At 50.7% G+C, this 18,078-nt stretch overlaps 3 protein-coding genes across 8 annotated transcripts; all 3 read right to left on the bottom strand.

Annotated features, from left to right (window-relative positions):
* Position 1: 1 nt before the first annotated feature.
* On the bottom strand, positions 2-5,805 carry LOC148334310 (presenilin-2-like). Its single transcript, XM_088298932.1, has 11 exons — positions 5,659-5,805; positions 3,427-3,557; positions 2,265-2,422; positions 2,036-2,177; positions 1,897-1,964; positions 1,332-1,552; positions 1,156-1,254; positions 866-928; positions 732-797; positions 540-655; positions 2-247 (listed from the first exon to the last, which is right to left on the bottom strand). Exons 2-11 carry the CDS (start codon positions 3,535-3,537, stop codon positions 92-94), a joined length of 1,200 nt encoding a protein of 399 aa, XP_088155058.1. The 5' UTR covers positions 3,538-3,557; positions 5,659-5,805; the 3' UTR covers positions 2-91.
* Positions 5,806-6,900: 1,095 nt separating this feature from the next.
* LOC148334309 (sodium/calcium exchanger 1-like) lies at positions 6,901-12,237 on the bottom strand. Its single transcript, XM_088298138.1, has 11 exons — positions 12,173-12,237; positions 9,856-11,571; positions 9,573-9,679; positions 8,853-8,873; positions 8,698-8,715; positions 8,611-8,625; positions 8,337-8,408; positions 8,154-8,275; positions 7,948-8,047; positions 7,348-7,611; positions 6,901-7,277 (listed from the first exon to the last, which is right to left on the bottom strand). The coding sequence occupies exons 2-11, from the start codon at positions 11,541-11,543 to the stop codon at positions 6,901-6,903; spliced, it is 2,784 nt and encodes a 927-aa protein (XP_088154264.1). The 5' UTR covers positions 11,544-11,571; positions 12,173-12,237.
* A 1,091-nt stretch (positions 12,238-13,328) lies between these two features.
* On the bottom strand, positions 13,329-17,488 carry LOC148334308 (solute carrier family 22 member 7-like). 6 transcript variants are annotated; one of them, XM_088298711.1, is made up of 9 exons: positions 17,158-17,488; positions 16,730-16,833; positions 15,154-15,308; positions 14,927-15,095; positions 14,738-14,855; positions 14,349-14,673; positions 14,170-14,278; positions 13,616-13,822; positions 13,329-13,505 (listed from the first exon to the last, which is right to left on the bottom strand). In XM_088298711.1, the coding sequence occupies exons 1-9, from the start codon at positions 17,479-17,481 to the stop codon at positions 13,424-13,426; spliced, it is 1,593 nt and encodes a 530-aa protein (XP_088154837.1). In that variant the 5' UTR covers positions 17,482-17,488; the 3' UTR covers positions 13,329-13,423. The 6 variants fall into 6 exon arrangements, with proteins under 6 accessions (XP_088154837.1, XP_088154842.1, XP_088154840.1 ...); XM_088298716.1 differs by lacking the exon at positions 17,158-17,488 and adding an exon at positions 15,838-15,927 and having other exon boundaries at positions 16,730-16,809; XM_088298714.1 differs by lacking the exons at positions 16,730-16,833; positions 17,158-17,488 and adding exons at positions 15,435-15,636; positions 15,838-16,679.
* Between the last annotated feature and the right edge of the window lie 590 nt (positions 17,489-18,078).

The following is an 18,078-nucleotide window of genomic DNA, read 5'->3' as shown; positions in this document are numbered from 1 at the left end:
GTGGTAGCAAGATGTCCTTTTTATTGGAGCGCAACGGCGGAGACGCAGACGCCGACGCCAACGCCGTGAAGGAAAAGCTACAAAGTTGGTGTCAGATATAAAAGTGGTGCGTGGCCAGGTCGTCCATGAAAGGTCGCACCAGCGAGTCGGTGGCGAAGTAGAAAATGAGGCCGAATGTGATGGAGATGGGCAACGCTGGCAAGGCTTTCTTGAACATGGCAAGTAGCAGCAGCGTCACGCACAGACCCTGAAACGTACCAACAATTTGACACGCAGTCAGCAAATCCTCTCAATTGATTCACCTCTGGTTGAAGCAGGAGGGGGCGGGGTTATGCACGCACACACATCTCGACAGCAAGTGCCTCATCACCAAACTCGTCGACACGTAACCAGAAACGGCAACCACGCGAAGGCTTCTCATATTTGATGGCCGGTGTCGGCACCATATCGGTTGCGACTCGCAGATCCAATCCCCGCGTTTTTAGGCAGAATCGGGACCTTTTCCGATATCTGAACGACACAAGTTGGGAACGACTTACAATCAAGATGGCGACGAAGCAGGCGATGGTGGTGTTCCAGTCGCCGCCGCCTGCCGCCGCTTTGCCCACCAGGACGCTGTAGAAGATGAAGTCGCCCAGGCCCAGTTTCACGCCGCCTGACGCCACATTGCGCACACGCGTCACACACACGCGCGTCTCTCACACACACGACGCTGCCGTCACGCCACTCACGCTCGTCCGGCTCGTCTTGCTCCTCCTCCGCCTCCTCCCTCTCGCCGCTGGGCTCCGCCTCCTCATCTGTCACACAACACGGCAAACGTAAGCACGAGCGGCCGCGGTAGTTTGTCGCGTGCGCGGATGCCCACCTGTGTCACACCGTGGCTCGCTGTCCGCGGGGCTCGCCATGCCCACCGTCCACGCCATGGCGGCTGCACACACACACAGATTTCTCGTCAACAACTCGGGTTGGCCTTGCGTGTCAAAACGTTTAAAACAATAAATAAATAAGTCAAACCAGTCTTGGGAGATGCGAGCTGGATTTGAATTCAACAAAGACGCAATCTTGAAGTCAATTTTTCCAAATGATTTGGTTTCATTTTTTTGAAGTGGTGGTGCAACACCATTTTTTTTTTTTGTTTTTTTGGAGCCAACTTACACGAGTAGATGAGGGCGGGGAAGATGGGCTCGTTGCGCTCCTGCGCCGTTTCCACCAGCATCCTCAGCGGACCCTTCGGACTCAAGACAGCCACCAAATCTGCGAGCGAGGGAACAAAGACGACCTCGTCAGAACGGCCGACGGGCTCGGAGTTGGGGGGCGTCCGGGGCGGTCACCGTAGACGGAGACGGCGGCCAGGATGAGCCAGGCCGACCACTCGGGCAAATACTTGACAAAGACGAGCGCCATAAGCGCGCTGACCACGATCAGGTAGGCCTGCTGCAGCGCCAGCGGACCCTTCCAGTGGACGCACGTCATGCCCACCGCGCCAAAGTTCCAGATCAGCACGCTCGCCGTCGGGTAGTCCATGGCCACGTTGTACGTCTTCAGCACCTCACTGAGGAGGAGGAGCATAAGCGTCACGTGACCATCGGCGAACCGTACCGCAATTTCCAATTGTCGACTTAGTGATTGGATTCCATTTCGGTCATTAGTTGCCATTCACAATTTAATTCCGATTCACTTTGGTTTTGATTCTTTAGGGAGCAATTCTGTGCCATTTTGATTCCACTCAAATAATTTGTCTGTTTTTTTTATGTTTTTGGGGCGGTGGGGTTGCAATTTATTTCCGGATGTTTCCGTTTCGATTCCATTTGATTTCAAGTCCTTTTCGTAGTAGTTTGGCCAACCAATGCAAAGCGCCTGCAATTGATTTGCTGATAGAAAATACGGCGTTCTCACCTGAGGTACATGAAGCTAAACCAGAAGAGCAGCAAGAGCGAAGACAGGATGAGCCAGCCGTGGATCAGCTGAGAGCAAAGAGCAGAGCGGCGTGAAAGCAAAGATGGCGGCAGGGGCGGAGGGGGTAAAGGGGACGCACCTTGTAGCAGCGTTTCTTGTAGAGGAAGACCAGGAAGATGGTCATGACCACGATGACGCTGGTCATGACGATGGCGTTCAGGACCGAGTTGAGCAGACGCCGACCCACCGACGACGTGTTTTCTGTGAACGGCGTGTAAATCCTGCGGGCCAGAGCGGCAGGGCGGTAAGTAGCGGCGGCGGGGTTAACGGATGCGGCGGCGGGGTTAACGGATGCGGCGGCGGCTCACAGCTGCTGGTCTGTCTTGTCACTGTAGAAGTGGAGCGACTTGATGGTGGCGACCACCAGCGCCATGCACAACGTGACGGGCACAAATAGCATGATGACGTGCTTGGCTCCATACTTGAGACTCAGCTCCTCGTCGCTCGCCGCCGGCTCCCCGGTGGTCTGCGGGGGAGGGGGCATGCCGGCCGTTTAGCGGGAGCCCCTGGAACCCTTCACGAGTGAGGACGACGACGCCTTACTCCAGAGCCAAAACTAGTGACGCGCAAGTGTGATTGCTCAACACCTAACGAATCGAATCCATTTCGATTCGTTAATCAGATTCCATCGGATTCTTTCATCCCATCCATCCATTCTCTGTTCCGCTTCTCCTCACGAGGGTCGCGGGGGTGCTGGAGCCTATCCCAGCTGTCTTCGAGCAGTAGTCGGGGTCACACCCTGAACTGGTTGCCGGCCAATCGCAGGGCACACGTAAAAAAAAAAAAACAAACATCCGCGCTCACACTCATACCGAGGGGCAATTTCGAGTGTCCAATCGACCCGTCACGCATAGTTTTGGAATGTGTGCCTGGAGGGAAACCCACGCGAACACGGGGAGAACATGGAAATTCCACACAGGAAGGCCGGAGCCAAAATTGAACCCGCGACCTCTGCACTGTGAGAGGCCATCGGGCTAACCGGTTGTCCACCGTGCCGCCGCGGATTATTTCGATTCAATTTAACATCTTGTGGTTGTGATTCACTTAGATTTAGGCTTAAATGCTTTGAGGAAGTGGAAAAAAAGAAAAACACTTTAAGAGTGAAGTGAAGTGAACATGAGCGGGACGCCACCTCTGACTCTTGAGCAATTCAACAATGGGAAAATTGAGTCAATTTGAATCCTCTTTCTTTCCTCCTGGACTTTGTGACACTTTTTGGCTTCCTTTTGCTTTGCTGTGTTCCTGACACGCGCAAGGCAAGGTGTCAAATTGATTCAGATCGACTTGGGTCGGCATTGAGGATTCCGTGTTTTTTTTGTTGTTGTTTTTTTTTTAGCGTACCGCAAGTCGAGTACGAGCCAGATGTGAACAAGTGGAATTTGATGATGTCAGTAGCAGCACTAGTAGCACGCAGTTCTGCAAGAGTCCAACTGGAGCGTGCTCGTAGCAACGCAGAAGGTCAACGTTTACCCTTTTTAGTGAGCGCTCATCCGGTCGATACGAAGGCACGGCCGGATTCTCGGATTGGACGAGCGCCGTGCGCTCTGTATAGGCGTCGTCTTCGTTGTCTGAAACGTTCATGGCCACGCCCCCAACTCCGCCTGCAAACACAACATCGCCACCTGACTCGAAAGGGCATCGGCAAATAATCGATCGCCCAATTAATCAACAACCAGTTTATTGTTCAGAAAACTGATTCCCTTTGAAATGGTCCAAATTGTTCCAATTTCAGTGTCAACGGTTAACATTCTTTGATACCTGTAGTCCTTCATTTGAATCGATATCCTATTTTGGGAGCAAAAGCAAAACCACATGCTGCTAACCGTTTGCATCAAGAGTCTTGTCCCAGTTTTACGCTTGAACGTGATCTGAACTTTATTTTTTGACAATGTGCCGCAACTTCATTGAAAACAAGTCAACCGAAAACGTTTGTGGAACACGTGAGCGAGACGTCAGGTGTGCGCGGCACGTGCTCAATTGCTTTTTGTCTCCGGATAACTCAATTGGCTCCAGAAATGTCGCCTCGCTGAACGAGTCCAACACGAGCTATCGACGGCGTCCTTCTGAGGAGGAAGTTACGGCGCCTCGTGTCACGTTTTCAGGCAGCTAAGTCCAGCGCCGTTCACGACACGTCACCGCAGCTACGTGCCGACATCACAATCAAACGGCACCTGGGCTTTTTCGGGCGGGCTTTCCTCACGAGGTCGTTTGCCACGATGATGCACAACACGAACAATCGCAGCGGCCGGCTCCACTTGCGTCTCTCCGATCGAAAGAAATCGAAAAGTGAGAACGTGGTCGTGGACATTGCCGCTCGGAAAATGGACATTTAAAGCGATTAGCACATCCGCAACGTTTCGGCCGTGATTTGCAACCAACATTTGATTGAGCATTTTGCCATGAAGTGCAAAAAATGAATAAGGTGGTGTTCCTTTGAGGTCGTTTTGCCAGCTAAACTTGCCAATTGTGAGCAACGGCGACAGTTGAGCAACAACCCGACACCCTTTTGTTTTGCTCACCATCGACAATTACTTGCACTTGTACAGCAACTTACAAAGAGAAGTCTCAAATCAAAATGTCCAAAATGTTTTGTTCTGTAAATTCAATTACATTTTGTTTTTATGAAGTACAATAATCAAGTGAGCTGCCTACACTTATTAATTTAAAAAAAACTATCTTAGAAGACACAAATCATATTTAAGTTAACAATTAACACAATTACATTTATACATAGAACAGCTACGAACAGAAATGTTGGATTTCAATCAATACGCATCGAGACAACGGCTACATTAGCAATTTAGCAGACGTGTTTTTTGGTGTTTTTTTTGGGCGGACGCTCTCGGACCGGAAGACGTAAACGGCTGACGTCATGACGGAGATGTTCGATGTTAAACAGATATTCAATATTTATCACCTCATCAATAATACTTTCACCACAGAATTTCAAGATCTAACCAATAATCGGTCTCCAAATTACATTTATAATCAATTTAGCTTTGCAAAACGACAACGATTTTATTGACATATTTGTGGCAAAGAAAATGTACACTAGTATCAAATGAAAAACATTTACAAAATGCATTTTCATGGACACAACTACACATAAATCCCAAATAATTTTTGGACGGCATGTCATATCGAAAGTCTTTCCTTACTTGAACCATTTTTAACAACTTGAAAACGAACTGCCCCCCCTCATAAAAAACGTCTTTCCTGTCTTTGCACTTTTACAATAATAGCTTTGATTGTTTTTAATGCTATAAATGTTTTTTCTGTCACGTTTGTAATCCAATTTTCTCATCAATTCGTGGAAATGTAATCATGAAAGAAACGCAGGATGGGGACTTAAAATCCAAAAAGACTGAACAATAAATGCGGAGGTTGGGATTTGCGCAAATGGCGAGAAGGAATACAAATTGCATTGCAGCGATTCGAATGTCGCCGTGAAAGACTTGGCACATTTTTAAGAGACTTCCGGTAACAATTGATTCATTTTGAAGCTGATTACAATTCGGAACCCTTTTTTTTATCGCCCTCCTTCGACGAGAACTGAAATCCTCCTTTGACGTCGCACAATTATGTCAAGTGACGAACTCGAAAGGATTGGTCGTGTGACGTCACTACCCCGCTCAACCTGGCCTGTTTTGTTTGTTATTTGGTTGAGATGTTTGAGAGAGAATGTTTGACGTCAAAGTTTACCTGATTTGTTGAGCCTGCGCCGCGGAGCCTGCCAGTCCCAAACCGGAAGTCGAAAACCGGAAGTCAAGTCAGCAGGTTGTCAGATGACCACAACTCACGTAATCTAAGTGATTTACGCCTCTGCGCTGCCAAAAAGACGTGACCACGATATGTGGACTTTTTTTTGCAGCATGACCAACGTCACCAGGAAGAGCTGCAAAACAAAAAAAGGATGAAAGTTATGTACGGCGACATTATTGTAGCAAAAACATTTACAAATGCGTAAAAACAATCCGGAGTACCCGGAGGAAACCCACGCAGGCACGGGGAGAACATGCAAAGTCCAGACGTGAAGGCCGGAGGCGGAATCGAACCCACGACCTCTGCACTGTGAAGCCATCGTGCAGTTTTAACTAAATTAATTAATTAATTTAAAAAGTACTAAATACAATAAAGGTGAGCATTGTCAATGTGTCAATTGGCTGGTCTAGGGAAGTTTCATCTGTTTTTTTTTGCTTCAGTCGTTATATTATTAGTGCCATTTTTGTTTGTGTACTGACGCTATATACATAAAGTTGGATGGATTGTATATATATATATATATATGTAATGTTGCTTTTACTACCCCTAGAGGGCAGTATTGAGTTCTTTGACCGGATGCTTATGTGAAGGAAATAAAGACACAAAAAAACTTCGGAGGAGGAGGTCAAAGCAGAGTTATCGCAAGACGAACATCAAACTACCGCATGACAATCATCAAATAAAAAAAACCCCCGACAGATTTGGCCTGAACGGATGCAGTTCCCGGGACCCGATTGGTGATCGGAACCCTTGACCTCATTGCTCGGTTGACTCAGGCTGACGGCGCACAAGCATGGAACGCGCAAAGAGTTGGGCCGGAACACGTCGATTTCTTATTTGTCGGCAGGCAAATGCACACACGACAACTTTGTCGCTCGTTATTCTCATCGCATCCGTTTCACAGGCTCAAACATTTGGAGGCCCGAAAGAAATGAAATCAAAACATTTCTCCCAACAATTGCAATAATGTTTCGGATTTTATTTATGTGTTCAACATGGATCACTCGGTAATGATCATGAGGGCAACGTCGTCATTTAGAAAAAAAATTCAATTCCGCCTGAATCGTGCCATCGTCGTCCGTCCGTCGGCGTTACGATGGTCGGAGGTCCAAAAATAAGGAGGTGGCGGCAACAGCAGCGGCGGCAGCAGCGGCGGAAGCAGCGCCGGAAGCAGCAGCGAGGTCAGAAGCCCGGGATGTGGCAGTAAGCCTCGAGCGACGACAAGACGATGTACGTCAACCACAGACTGAAAAACAAGCCGGCAGTGGCTGTCTTAGCGAGCGGCGGTCCGCCGAGTTCTCCGCCGATTTCAGGTCGGCGCCGATAGATGAGAACGCCGATGCAGATGAAGGCGAAGATGGTGAAGAGGGTGACAGAGAAAGCCAACGTCCCCGGGTCCACCCGGAACACCTGGTTTTGGGAGGAGTGGTAAATGGCGGCGATGGACCAGGCCACGCCGATACCCAGGAACACGTTGACGGCGTTACTTCCTGTTACGTTGCCAATGGAGGCATCGGCGTATTGGTCCTGGCTGGCCGCCACCTTGCTGGCGAAGGTATCTGAGGAAGACACAAGACCCTGAGAAGACATCGTGCCTCGGCCATGCCAGACACGCGAGCGACCACCTACCTGGCACCGACGTGCCCAACGCCACGAACACCACAGCTGTGACAGAGTCCTTCAGACCCACCGTGCAGCCAAAGTGCGACGCCAGGTCCCCGATGACCGCTGTCAGGGCGCCGATGACTGCGATCGAGACCACGAAGCACGCCCAGCCGCTCCAGTAGTCGGTGGGCGGGACTAACGCAAACAGAACTTTCCAGAAGACGGTCAGGAAATGCATCACATAGTCCAGAGCAGACGGCGGCTTCTTGCTGTCACCATCGTCATCGCCTACACACAAGAAAGGCGGGCCACATTTTCACTGAAGTGTTTCTGCGGCTGCTCTGGCCGCCGTCACCGACTTCAGCGTTCCGTTTCGGCCGAGTGACCCGCGGGCCACTGGGCAGGAGCGGAACATGCGGCGCATGCCCTGCTGGTAGCTGCTGACACCAGGCAAGACTGCGGCTGCTCGACATGCTGGTCCTGCTGGTCCGGCTGTGGCAGGGTTGACCCGTCGGGTCTTGGCCGGACTGTCGTTTGCTTTTGCTGCCGGTCTTGCCGGTGACACCACCACGAGAACGCAACACAAGCATGCTTGGTGTTTTTTTTTACTTGCAAATTGTTTACCTGCGCTTATTGTGATGGCCTCCACAAATTGTTCTCTCCACGACGTCGTTCCCACAAGCACGGCCAGTCTGGTCTTCTTAAGAACCTTGTCCACAGCACTCTGGCACACAATGTTGTGTCAAGACACGCCAACAATTGTCGGACACAAATCAATACTTGAACTTGAAGACTATATGTGACCGAAGAAGATTTGATGAAGGTGACACCTTAAACTCGTAAGACCCTTCAATGACGACTTCCAGTTTGACGTTTTCGCCCAACATCGGTCGACCCAACCGGGCGATCCGCCGCTCATCTTCCTCTTTTGTCCCCAAGTTCTCGGCTCCTTCTGAGAGACACACACTTGCGCTGAAAGGCCCTCGCAGAGGATGGACGACGACAAAGCTCACCTGAGATGGTTATAATGGAAGCGGGGTTTGGTTTTTCTTGCCGTTGGAGCTTTCTGTAGACCGGCTCCTTGCCTGTCGGATGATGAGGTGAGAAGGAAGTGAGAAGAAGGTGAGAAGGTGGTGAGGAAAAGCCAAAAAGAGAGGTGAGAAAAGGTTTTGGGAAGAAGACACATGGTACACCTGACCACAAGGTCCTCCAGGAGCACAGACTGGATCGGCGTCCACCAGTCGCCGCAAACAACCAGTCAGTGTTCTTGAAGAAAAGTGCTCTTACCGAACATTGGTTTGTCTGTCAAAACAAAAGCGTGACATTACTCATTAGCCGACATGATGTCCTTCCGAAAGTTCTGCTTTCGCTCACCTGTGAGCAAGAATCCACCTACAGAGAAAGAGATAAGAACACACTTTGGCTTCATTTTCTCAGAGAGCTTGCTTGGAAAAAAATGCGTACGACCCAAAAAAGAACAGAAGCCCAAAATATTGAAAAACGGGCATGTAGCATGAAAGGCGACTTACCAACTTCTTGAAGCAGAACAGCTGAGGACGTCGACCACAAAACAGGAAAGAAACGTGTTTTCAGCTTTGTGACACACAAACCGAGCAAAGCAACAAACATTTGGGTCTTTGGCTGTTTTTTTTTTTTTTTAAAAATGTGATAACATCAAGATCTGAATTATTCCAAAAACTCTGATGAATTATTGAGATAACTACCAAATTCGAGGGCAAGTCGAGTCAAATTGACTTCTATGGCCCTCAATCAGAAGAAAGTCTGGAACGTCCCCACAGTTGACAAATATTAACGACATTCCCTGATCTGAACCCGCAGGAGGGCTAGGAAAAACGCCCAAAATGCGAAACCTTGAAAAGGAGCCAGATGGGGTCGCACAATGCTGAAATCCTCAGAAGATGTGGTCAGCCATGTGCAAACCTCCTTTCGGACCTAGGAACTCAATAGTCCCTAAAAGTGTACTCATTGTATGGACTGATGACGTGTCAAAAGTGAAATGGAAATGAAATGCTGTAAGCTAAAACGTTTTTTTTTGTCAATTGGCCAAACCTTTAAAATACAGAGACGTTGTGGCTTCATCAATTCGCGCAAGAAAGCTTTTCAAGATTGTCCTCGAACATTGACTTGGGGTCAGTTTGCATGTTTTTTGCCTGAGCAGGAACAGAGCTGTGCGCTTAGCGAGGTGCTTTGCTCGCCCCGGCGAGAGGTGAGAAAGGCCACACCCCCACCTTTCCTGTGGCTCATCTCCAGCAGTCGTGGCTTGTCAATCTCCACCCAAAACTTTTTGTTCTTCTCGTACGCTTCGCCGTCGATGATGTTGATGCGAAGCGTTTTACTGAAACACAAAGAGAAAGAAGCATGACGATGGTGATGATGAAGCCGTCACGAAGAAGAAAAAACTCGCCGCCTGATCGGTTGATGAACTCCCGCTAAAAAGGGACGCGGCAGCAGCCGGCTAAGATGTTTTCTCGTCTTATGACCCGGTTCGTGTCGCACATAATTTGCACTCACCAGATCTCATCGTTGTCAAACTCCAGGACGCCGTGAGTGTCCTCGAAGTCTCGGCCGCCCCCTTTGGCGGTCCCTTCAATGGTTCTGTATGGCACGGCAACCACTCCACGAGCGCCAGTGGTCCGGACGACCCCGATCTCCATCACGCCGATGTTCTCGCTCACAGTCATTGCCGGCTCCTCAAAGGTGAAGATGCCTGCGTGGTCGTCGTCAAATATGCTGACCGTGGCTGTCCAAGGCAAAGCCAGAGCCGCCGAACTGCCGTCATCTCTTCCCTCGACGCCGCCGTCGCCGCCCGAAACAACCCTCACGCCGCTTAAGTGGACCAGGAAGTGCTCCTCTTCCTCAAAGACATCGTCGTCGACAATTTCAATACGGATTTCCTTCTGGGTCTCGCCGGCCCGGAACACCAACGTTCCCCGCTTGCAGCAGAAATCCGAACCGGCTTTGGCAGTGCCGTCTTGCGTCTGAAAGTCAACAGCGATGCTTGAACTCAGATCGCCTGCTCGACGCACATTCAGTGCAACGCTGCCGCAGTTTTCCAAGCACTGGTACCTTGCCGGTTGGAAGAACACCTCAGCGGACCTTTGGGACGCGACGTCGCGCCAAGGGATGCCGCGGTCGGGGTCGGCAGCCGACTCGTTCTTTGGGATGTCCGTCGCGGTCTGCGAGGCGTGGCACCGGTGGAACGTGCCACTTTGGTCCCGCTGTGTTGAACCGTGGTAGACGGCGAGATCCCGAAACTGCTCGGTCTCCTCGACCCAATGTTTGGGTTTCAAATGCTCCGGCCTCCTCGCTGGGCCGTCTTCCAGCGGCACGTCAAAGCGCAGCTCGGTGTCAAACAGGGCCGGCATTTGGAAAGGAAGCTCCGGCTCACCCTCGGTCTCTATGATGACCCCCCTGCGCTTCCCCCCTCGGTAGCGCTTGTACACGTACTTGTAGAAGAGGAGGCGGCGGTCGGCCACGTATGCAAAGCTGACGCAAACGGGAAAGAAGAAGAGTGTCAGAAGCCCCTCCCAAATCTCCACGACGCCCGGCGAGAAGAAGGCCAGGATCAGGTAGAGCCACGTGTAGGCAAAGACACTCCAGGCGGCCGTGACGAAAAAAACGCGCAGGTGCTTGACCCTGCGGGTCTCCCCGTCGGGGATGACGTAGACGCAAAGGCCGATGATGACAAACATGTTGAAGGCAGCGCTTCCCACGATGGTGTTGGGCCCCAGTTCTCCGGCGTCAAAGTTGTGACCGCAAATCTCGACAACAGAGAGCAGGATTTCCGGAGCGGACGAACCCAGCGCCATGAGAGTCAGGTTGGACACGGTCTCATTCCAGATGCGCACGGTGGTCGTGAACCTTTCCCCGTTGGATTTTTTGACGCTTATCTGTCGCTCTTGAGATGTGATGACCTCGATGGACGCCATAAAGCGGTCGGCGATGATGGACACGCCCACGAACATGTAAGCGAGACCCACAAAATAAATGGTAGCCCTGGCCAGGCGGTCCGGGAGGCCGGGGTCCTCCGGTTGCCACGGGGACAAGACGACGCCGTCCTTGCACTTGGTGCCGCCGCTGCATTTGGTGTTGTTGCGCAGCGTGTCGTTCATCCGGGCGACGGCAGCGCAGCTCGCCGCGTTCGCAAACACCAGCGGCAACAAAACAAGCCACGATGACGGCGTCACGGCTCGATGCATTGCGAGATGTTAGCGCTCCTCCGCTAGCCTGCCGGATGGAAAGACGCGAACGGCGTATTACAAAAAAGAACAAATTCAATCAGACGTTATCAGGCTCACATTTCGAGGACCACCAAACCACTTTCGACTTTTTACGTAACCATGTGAAAAGAAATAATTGATAACGAAAGCCAGTTGCAGATTGGACGTGACGTCAAAGGGCAACGACGACGGCATATCAACTTTGTTGCCTGACACCGTTTGGGGGGAGAGAGGGATTTACTCATCCGATCCCGACTTCAAGTTCTTTGTGCAAAAAATAATTCACCCCCAAAAAAATCATCTGCTCAACATGACGATGTTGCAATCGAGCTTTCGTGATAAAATGGAATACGGAGCTTGATGTTGCGGCATAATTAATACGTCACATTCTCACAAATTGAAAAAAAAAAAGAAAAACGATTTCACGTTTGGTTTGGAATTGTTTGGGTGTTTTTTTTTTTCAAATCAATACTTGATAGAGTGATGTGAACAGCGTATAATAAAGATGATCTGCGCATTTCATATCCAACAGAAAGTTTTCCGTCATGGCTTTAGTTTTTGGATTAAAATATATATTTTTTTTAATTGATTTGTTGATGCAAACTCACCTTCCAAAGCTTTCTATGAACTTGGATAAAAATGTTGAAAAAGGACGAAGAGAAGATGTGAAGAGGACGAGAAGCTGACAGAAAGTGAAGCAGCTGAGTGGGCCCACACACTTCTAATGTGAGTGGGCGGAGCCAAGAGAGAGCTCCCGCCCATATTTGTCACTTCCAGAAGAAAGCATCACAATCAAGACAATCTGCTCTGCTTAAGGAAGGCTTGAAAACAAAACAAAACAAGAGCATTCCTAATTAGTGCAAAAAGAAAATGCTCAGCTCACGTGTTTGCATCGCCAGGGAAACGTGGACGGGGGAGGGGGCGTGATAAGCGCACTTAAGTGAGGAGATAAAGTTCTAAAGATGGCTGCAGAGCGACGGGCTTATCAGGGTGCCGGTGGCCAAACGCCACCAAACAAGGTAACAAACAAGTTAAAAGGTTTGCCAGGTTTGCGATAGCGGCTAACGCTAAAGATTGCAATGACCTTCGCCAACCTTCACCAAGCTCGAAGATCCTAACAGGAAGTGCGTGTGAAAAAATTGCACGTTTTGATCAGTGCGGATGCTCAACACCACTTATTTCCTCAATCCAAAAATGGGTTAGGGTTAGACTTCGCAGCCTGCACAATGGCGCCATCGAAATCCGAAGCAGGCAGCGCTACCGCCTGTACTTCCATCTATGGATGAAATCCTGGAACGCACAAAGTCATTGTAGCGCCCAAATTGAGTTAGCGCATAAGCATGTCAATATTGGTCGTGGCATGGATAGAAACGTAAACAGACCCAGACTTCAAGAAATGCAATCTTAGTGAGCATTTGAAAGGACGCGCATAAGTGCAGTTGACTTTGAAAAAAAAAAAACGGGCCGTTGTGATCCATTTCCTTCTTGAGCGGCGAACAACGCCAGTGACTGGTATCGGTGACGGCCATTTGCGAGTACTCGATGCCTTGAAGTCAGGCCGGCATCAGCTCGATTCGAATCCGCGGTAATCGGTACTCAGGATTCAAATGTGTCTGGAATGCTATGAGAGCATCATGCCATCCTTTATTTACTTGAATTGCTCCTTACAGGAGCACTTGAAAACATTTTTGTTCAACTCATAATATCTGATGAAATTGGAAATGCAAGCTCATTGTGCATGCAGTGATGTAGTTACGAGAAGAGAAGAGGAATTTGGTTCTTTATTTTCATGCAAGTCAAAAAGTCAAACATATCCCAAATCAAATACTGTATCTTGCGCCGCTTGGAATGCCAGCAGGCTAATCATGTGCCGCCGCCGCAGCGCTGTTGGCAGTCATCTCGAGACTACGAAACCGGTTGTCAGGCTCCGACTTCCTGTGTCTGAAGACCAAAAAAAGGACATCCTTCAATGTGTGCTGCTGTCTTTTGACTGTAGGGAGCAGTGCGAGGACGTGTTGTCGAAACACAACACGTTCCTTCCCGCCGCCTACCTTCCCTCCTCAATATCCAGAATGTTCTCAGGCAGGCGCACATTGAGCGTCTCAGGAAGCAGGAAGACGAGCGCGCCACTGAGTATTCCCGTGGCGGAAAAGATGAGCGCCGGCAGGAACAACCAAGTGTCCTCAAGCAGCATGATCATCGGGGCCACCGAGCTCCCGATGCGGCACAGACAGGAAGTGTAACCGATTCCACACTGCCTGTCCAAAGAAACAAATCGTGGCTATCGTGTGCTAGCGACATGGGCTCACTGAAAGCAGAAGTAAACGATTGACTTGCATGACGCTCAAACTACTTCCATCCGAAGAAGAGAAGCAGAGATGGGGAAAACCTGGTCCAGAAAGTCAAAACCCTGCCGCAGTTTGGCTTTTGGCCGCAGGTGCGTCTACCAGATGAGCTCGTTTAGCCGCCAGTTAAGCAGACGCACCCGTGGCTAAATCCAAACTTCGGGACCTGGATTTGCCACCTCCGAAGACAAGTTGAACTTCGGTGTCCCAGAGGCTAGACGTAGACCGACCGTCTCGAGAGTGAGGCTTGGTGGTCTTACCGAAGGACGGTGGGGAAAAGCTCGGCCGAGTAGAGGAACGCGGTGGTGAACGCCGCCTCGGAGAAGCCCTTTGCCACCACGGCCACGCAGGTCCGTAGCACAGACAAGTCTGAAAAAGAAAAGGGAAACGCGCACTCGAGACCTGGCCTCATTCGGCTTTGTCTGCCGCTTGCGCTCACCGAGAGGAATAGCCGCATTGATGGCGATGAGCGCGCCCGTCGTGATCAGAAATCCTGCCTGACCGTTGCGTCGCCCGATCCAGTCCAGAACAAAGTAGGCCAGGATTTTAGCGGGCGCCTCGATGGCCCCGTAGATGAATTGCGTGAGGTAGATGTTGACGCCGAAGCCTGAGATCCTGAAGCTGATGCCATAGTAGAGGAAGCCCACGGAAAACCAGAAGACTCCAGAGACCAGCGTGATCTTCCTCAGCTGAGGCGTCTTGAGCAGATCCAGGTAGGAATGGCTCGTGTTGGCCATGTCGGACATGGCCGCCTTCTCCAAGATCTGCAACAAGAGGGGGCTTTTCACGCAAAAGTGGCGCAGGAAGCGTACCGGTGGCGACGCCTACTTCCGGCTGCAGTCTGTTGGCATTCTTCCGGTTCATCTTGGCGCAACGAACAAGGCACTCATGGGCCTCGGCGGTCCTGCCGTTGGCGAGCAGCCAGCGGGCCGACTCGGGCAGCCACCTGGATGGTGACGGCGGCGCACGTGAACGGGGTCGCGCTCTCCGGGCCCCGCAGACGTGCTTCTGACTTACCAGCAACTGACCAAAGCCACAAGACACGGCGCCGTCACGGCCAACATCAGGTGGCGCCATTCTCGGATGGCGTAGGCCAGCAGGGCCAGCAGCATGTTGCCCGCGCTCCACGACAAACTGATGAGCGTGCCCGTCAAGGTGCGATGCTTCACGTCCGTCCACTCGATGCCTGAGAGACACAAGCGTTTAAAGCTCGGGACGGCTACGACAAAGCGAGCGTCGCTCACCCAGAACTGTGCCGATGATGGATACGCCGCTCAATGTCATGCCGCTCAGCGCGCGAGACACGGCGAACATGGTGTAAGAGCTGGCAAAAGCCGAGGTCGCGCCCAACATGGTGGTGCCCGCCAGCGCCGCCACCAGCATCAACTTTCGACCGAACCTGCACACATGACCGCCAAGACCATCGTTTAGTCTTCCGGAAAGAGCCCAAAGAGCAGCACATGCAAAATTGTGGTCCCGCGGGTCATTCACGAGCACCGGGGAAACTGCGAGCGGATTGGTTGACCTGATCGCGAGGGAATCGCCGACTCCAAAGCCTACCGCAGCTCCGTGCATTCGAGTTCATTGGGGGTGGCACGGCTCAGCGGAAGAGCGGTCGTTTCTCACCCAGAGGTTGCGGGTTCCACCCCCCCCGGCCCTTTCCGACCACGTCACAGTGTCCTCGAGCAAGATGCTGAACCTCGAGCTGCTTCTGCTGCTGCGCCGGCCTTCAGGAGGCGAATGTGAAGCGCAAAGAGTGTCTTCATAGGTGGACAAGCGCTATCCAAGTCACGGGCCGTTTGCCATTCATTGGCTTTGAGTTAAGCATGGGCTCGCTGCAGTTTGCTGCCCCCTGGTGTCAAATATCCTTCTCGTCTCACCCCCTGGTTCGACCACCAATAATAAAGCAACATACGTCGGCGTGTTACCTGAGCCGCTTGTCCTCACGAGGGTCACGGGCGTGCCGGAGCCCATCCCAGCTGTCTTCGGGCAGGAGGCGGAGTCACACCCTAAAGTGGCTGCCAGCCAATTGCAGGGCACAAAAAGATGAACAACGAGCCTCGCTCGCAGACACACCTGGGGCCAATTTAGAGTGACCAATCAACCTACTATGAAATGTTTTGGGAATGTGGGAGGAAACCGGTAAAAAGCCACGCGGGCACAAGGAGAACATGCAAACTCCACACAGGAAGGCTGCGAGGCGGACATGCTCACCAGTCGGTCTAATAAAGCGTAACATATCTGCACGCACGGTTAAAAAAAAGCAACAAAGAGTCTTGAGCAGATTGAAATTCCTCCAATTCGATGATCCTGAAAAAACTGATAGTATTTTCTGTCTAAAGGTTGAGTCTTGATCTCATCTGGACTTGGACTTGACCTCGATAAAGGTGCAATTTTAACGTAAACAGACTGTAACCAATCAACAAAGTGCATAGACAATGACAATCAAGGAAGCGTCGGAGAATCAAATCAAATATGTCCAACGCGACGGAATTTTTTTGTTAAAAAAAAACAAACAAAAAAGAAAAGAAAGAGAAAGAAAAGGAGAGCGAGAGGGAGAGAGAGAGAGTTGGTTTCCCAGACGGCAGGAAGTATTTTCCAAAGACAGCTTTTCCAGGACTGAGCCCAAGCGACTGCCGTTCCGCCCCCCGCGCCATCTTGGAAGGGTCATGAGAAGACAGACGTGACCGTGCGTGGAAAAATGGCAGAACCGGCCGGATTTCTTGACCACTTCCTCTTTTTCACGCTTGTTTACAAGAGTCACACAAGACACGGCAGAAGACTCGGTGCTTTGTTGTGACTTTCTGTCTGCTAACTTACTTGTCAGAGAGATGTCCAAAGAGGATGGCGCCAAAGGTCACCCCCAGGAAGAAATACGTGGCCAACACCTGATTCAGTTGCCGGTTCTCGCACACCAGGTCCCACTGCACGCACACAGACAGAATGGAAGACTTGATCCAAACCTGGTCCAGATTTGCTCACAACCTGCTCAAGACCCGATCAAAGCCCCTGAAAAAGACCTGGCATACACCTGGGCCAAGACTTGATTGGAGTCCGATTAAAACTTGGTCAATAGTTGATCGAGTCCTGATCAAGACCTCTTGTATATTTGTGCAGGAAAAACAAAACGAGGAGTGAAGTCTTTCCACGGCAGGCACCTGGAGTTTTTGGGGGCACGCGGTGAGGGAGGGGGGTCACCGCAAGCAAAAGGTTCGTTCAAAGCAGAGCAGAGGTGGACTTGGCCTCACCTCGGTGGCGGTGGTCGAGGTGAACTCGGATCTGTCATAGACGTAGCCGTGAGGACAAAGCCCGGTCCAATTCTTCTCCAGGGTCAGGTTGCCGCTCGTCGACCCGTCGTCGACGCCGCATGAGCTCCGGGTGCCGGCTTCGGCTCGGGTCAAGTCCGGGGCCGGTGGTCCGTGGGCGCAAATGTGCGCTGGTGTCGCTGACACAAAGTTGTGCAGCAAGAAATGGAGCGACAGGATGGCCCGCGGGAGGCACAGGATGCTCAGAACGAGGAACTGGAAGTTGGAGAAGCCGCCGACATCGTCGAGGATTTCCTCGAACCTCATGGCGCACGCTTGCTTGAGCGACTTCAGAGGCGTTTCTGCTTCTTGGGCTTTTTGAGGCAGAAAGAGGAAGGGGCGTGCGTGCGAGCGGGAGGAAGACATTCCTTGCTTGATCCGCAGCTGGCAACAAGACAATTCGACATGATGTCTTGTTCCGCATGACCAGTGGTGGACCGTCAAATACTTTGTTACTGTACTTGTGTTGGTCGATCCATTTCTTTTTTCTAAGCCAACCCTCAAAGTTACATACAATATATAGTTTGTAAATCTCTTACCAAAAGTTACCTTACTAGTAAAACAAGTGAGGAAGTCTCATGAGAAACCAAATAAGAAATATTGATTAGATTGACCAAACAAATAGTTACCTGTACTTCTTGAAGTACTCAAATACTTATTGAAAGTGATCTATCGGATGGAGATGCCGATTAAAAAAAAAAAAAACTTGACAAAGATCTCACATTAATGAACAACAGAAAGTACCAGATCAATATTTGTTTCTGAAGAGGAACGGAAAATGGCAGCGAAGGCAAAAAAAAAAAAAAAAGATCTGGCAAAGTGGCTTTCATTCCAAAAGTTGCATCATCGGGTTGACCCCATTTG

The sequence above is a fragment of the Idiotropiscis lumnitzeri genome, chromosome 6 (assembly GCF_059441095.1).
Source record: "Idiotropiscis lumnitzeri isolate Australia: NSW breed Sydney's pygmy pipehorse chromosome 6, RoL_Ilum_1.0, whole genome shotgun sequence".
Classification (NCBI taxonomy): domain Eukaryota; kingdom Metazoa; phylum Chordata; class Actinopteri; order Syngnathiformes; family Syngnathidae; genus Idiotropiscis; species Idiotropiscis lumnitzeri.
This window is presented reverse-complemented; position numbering and strand designations above follow the sequence as displayed.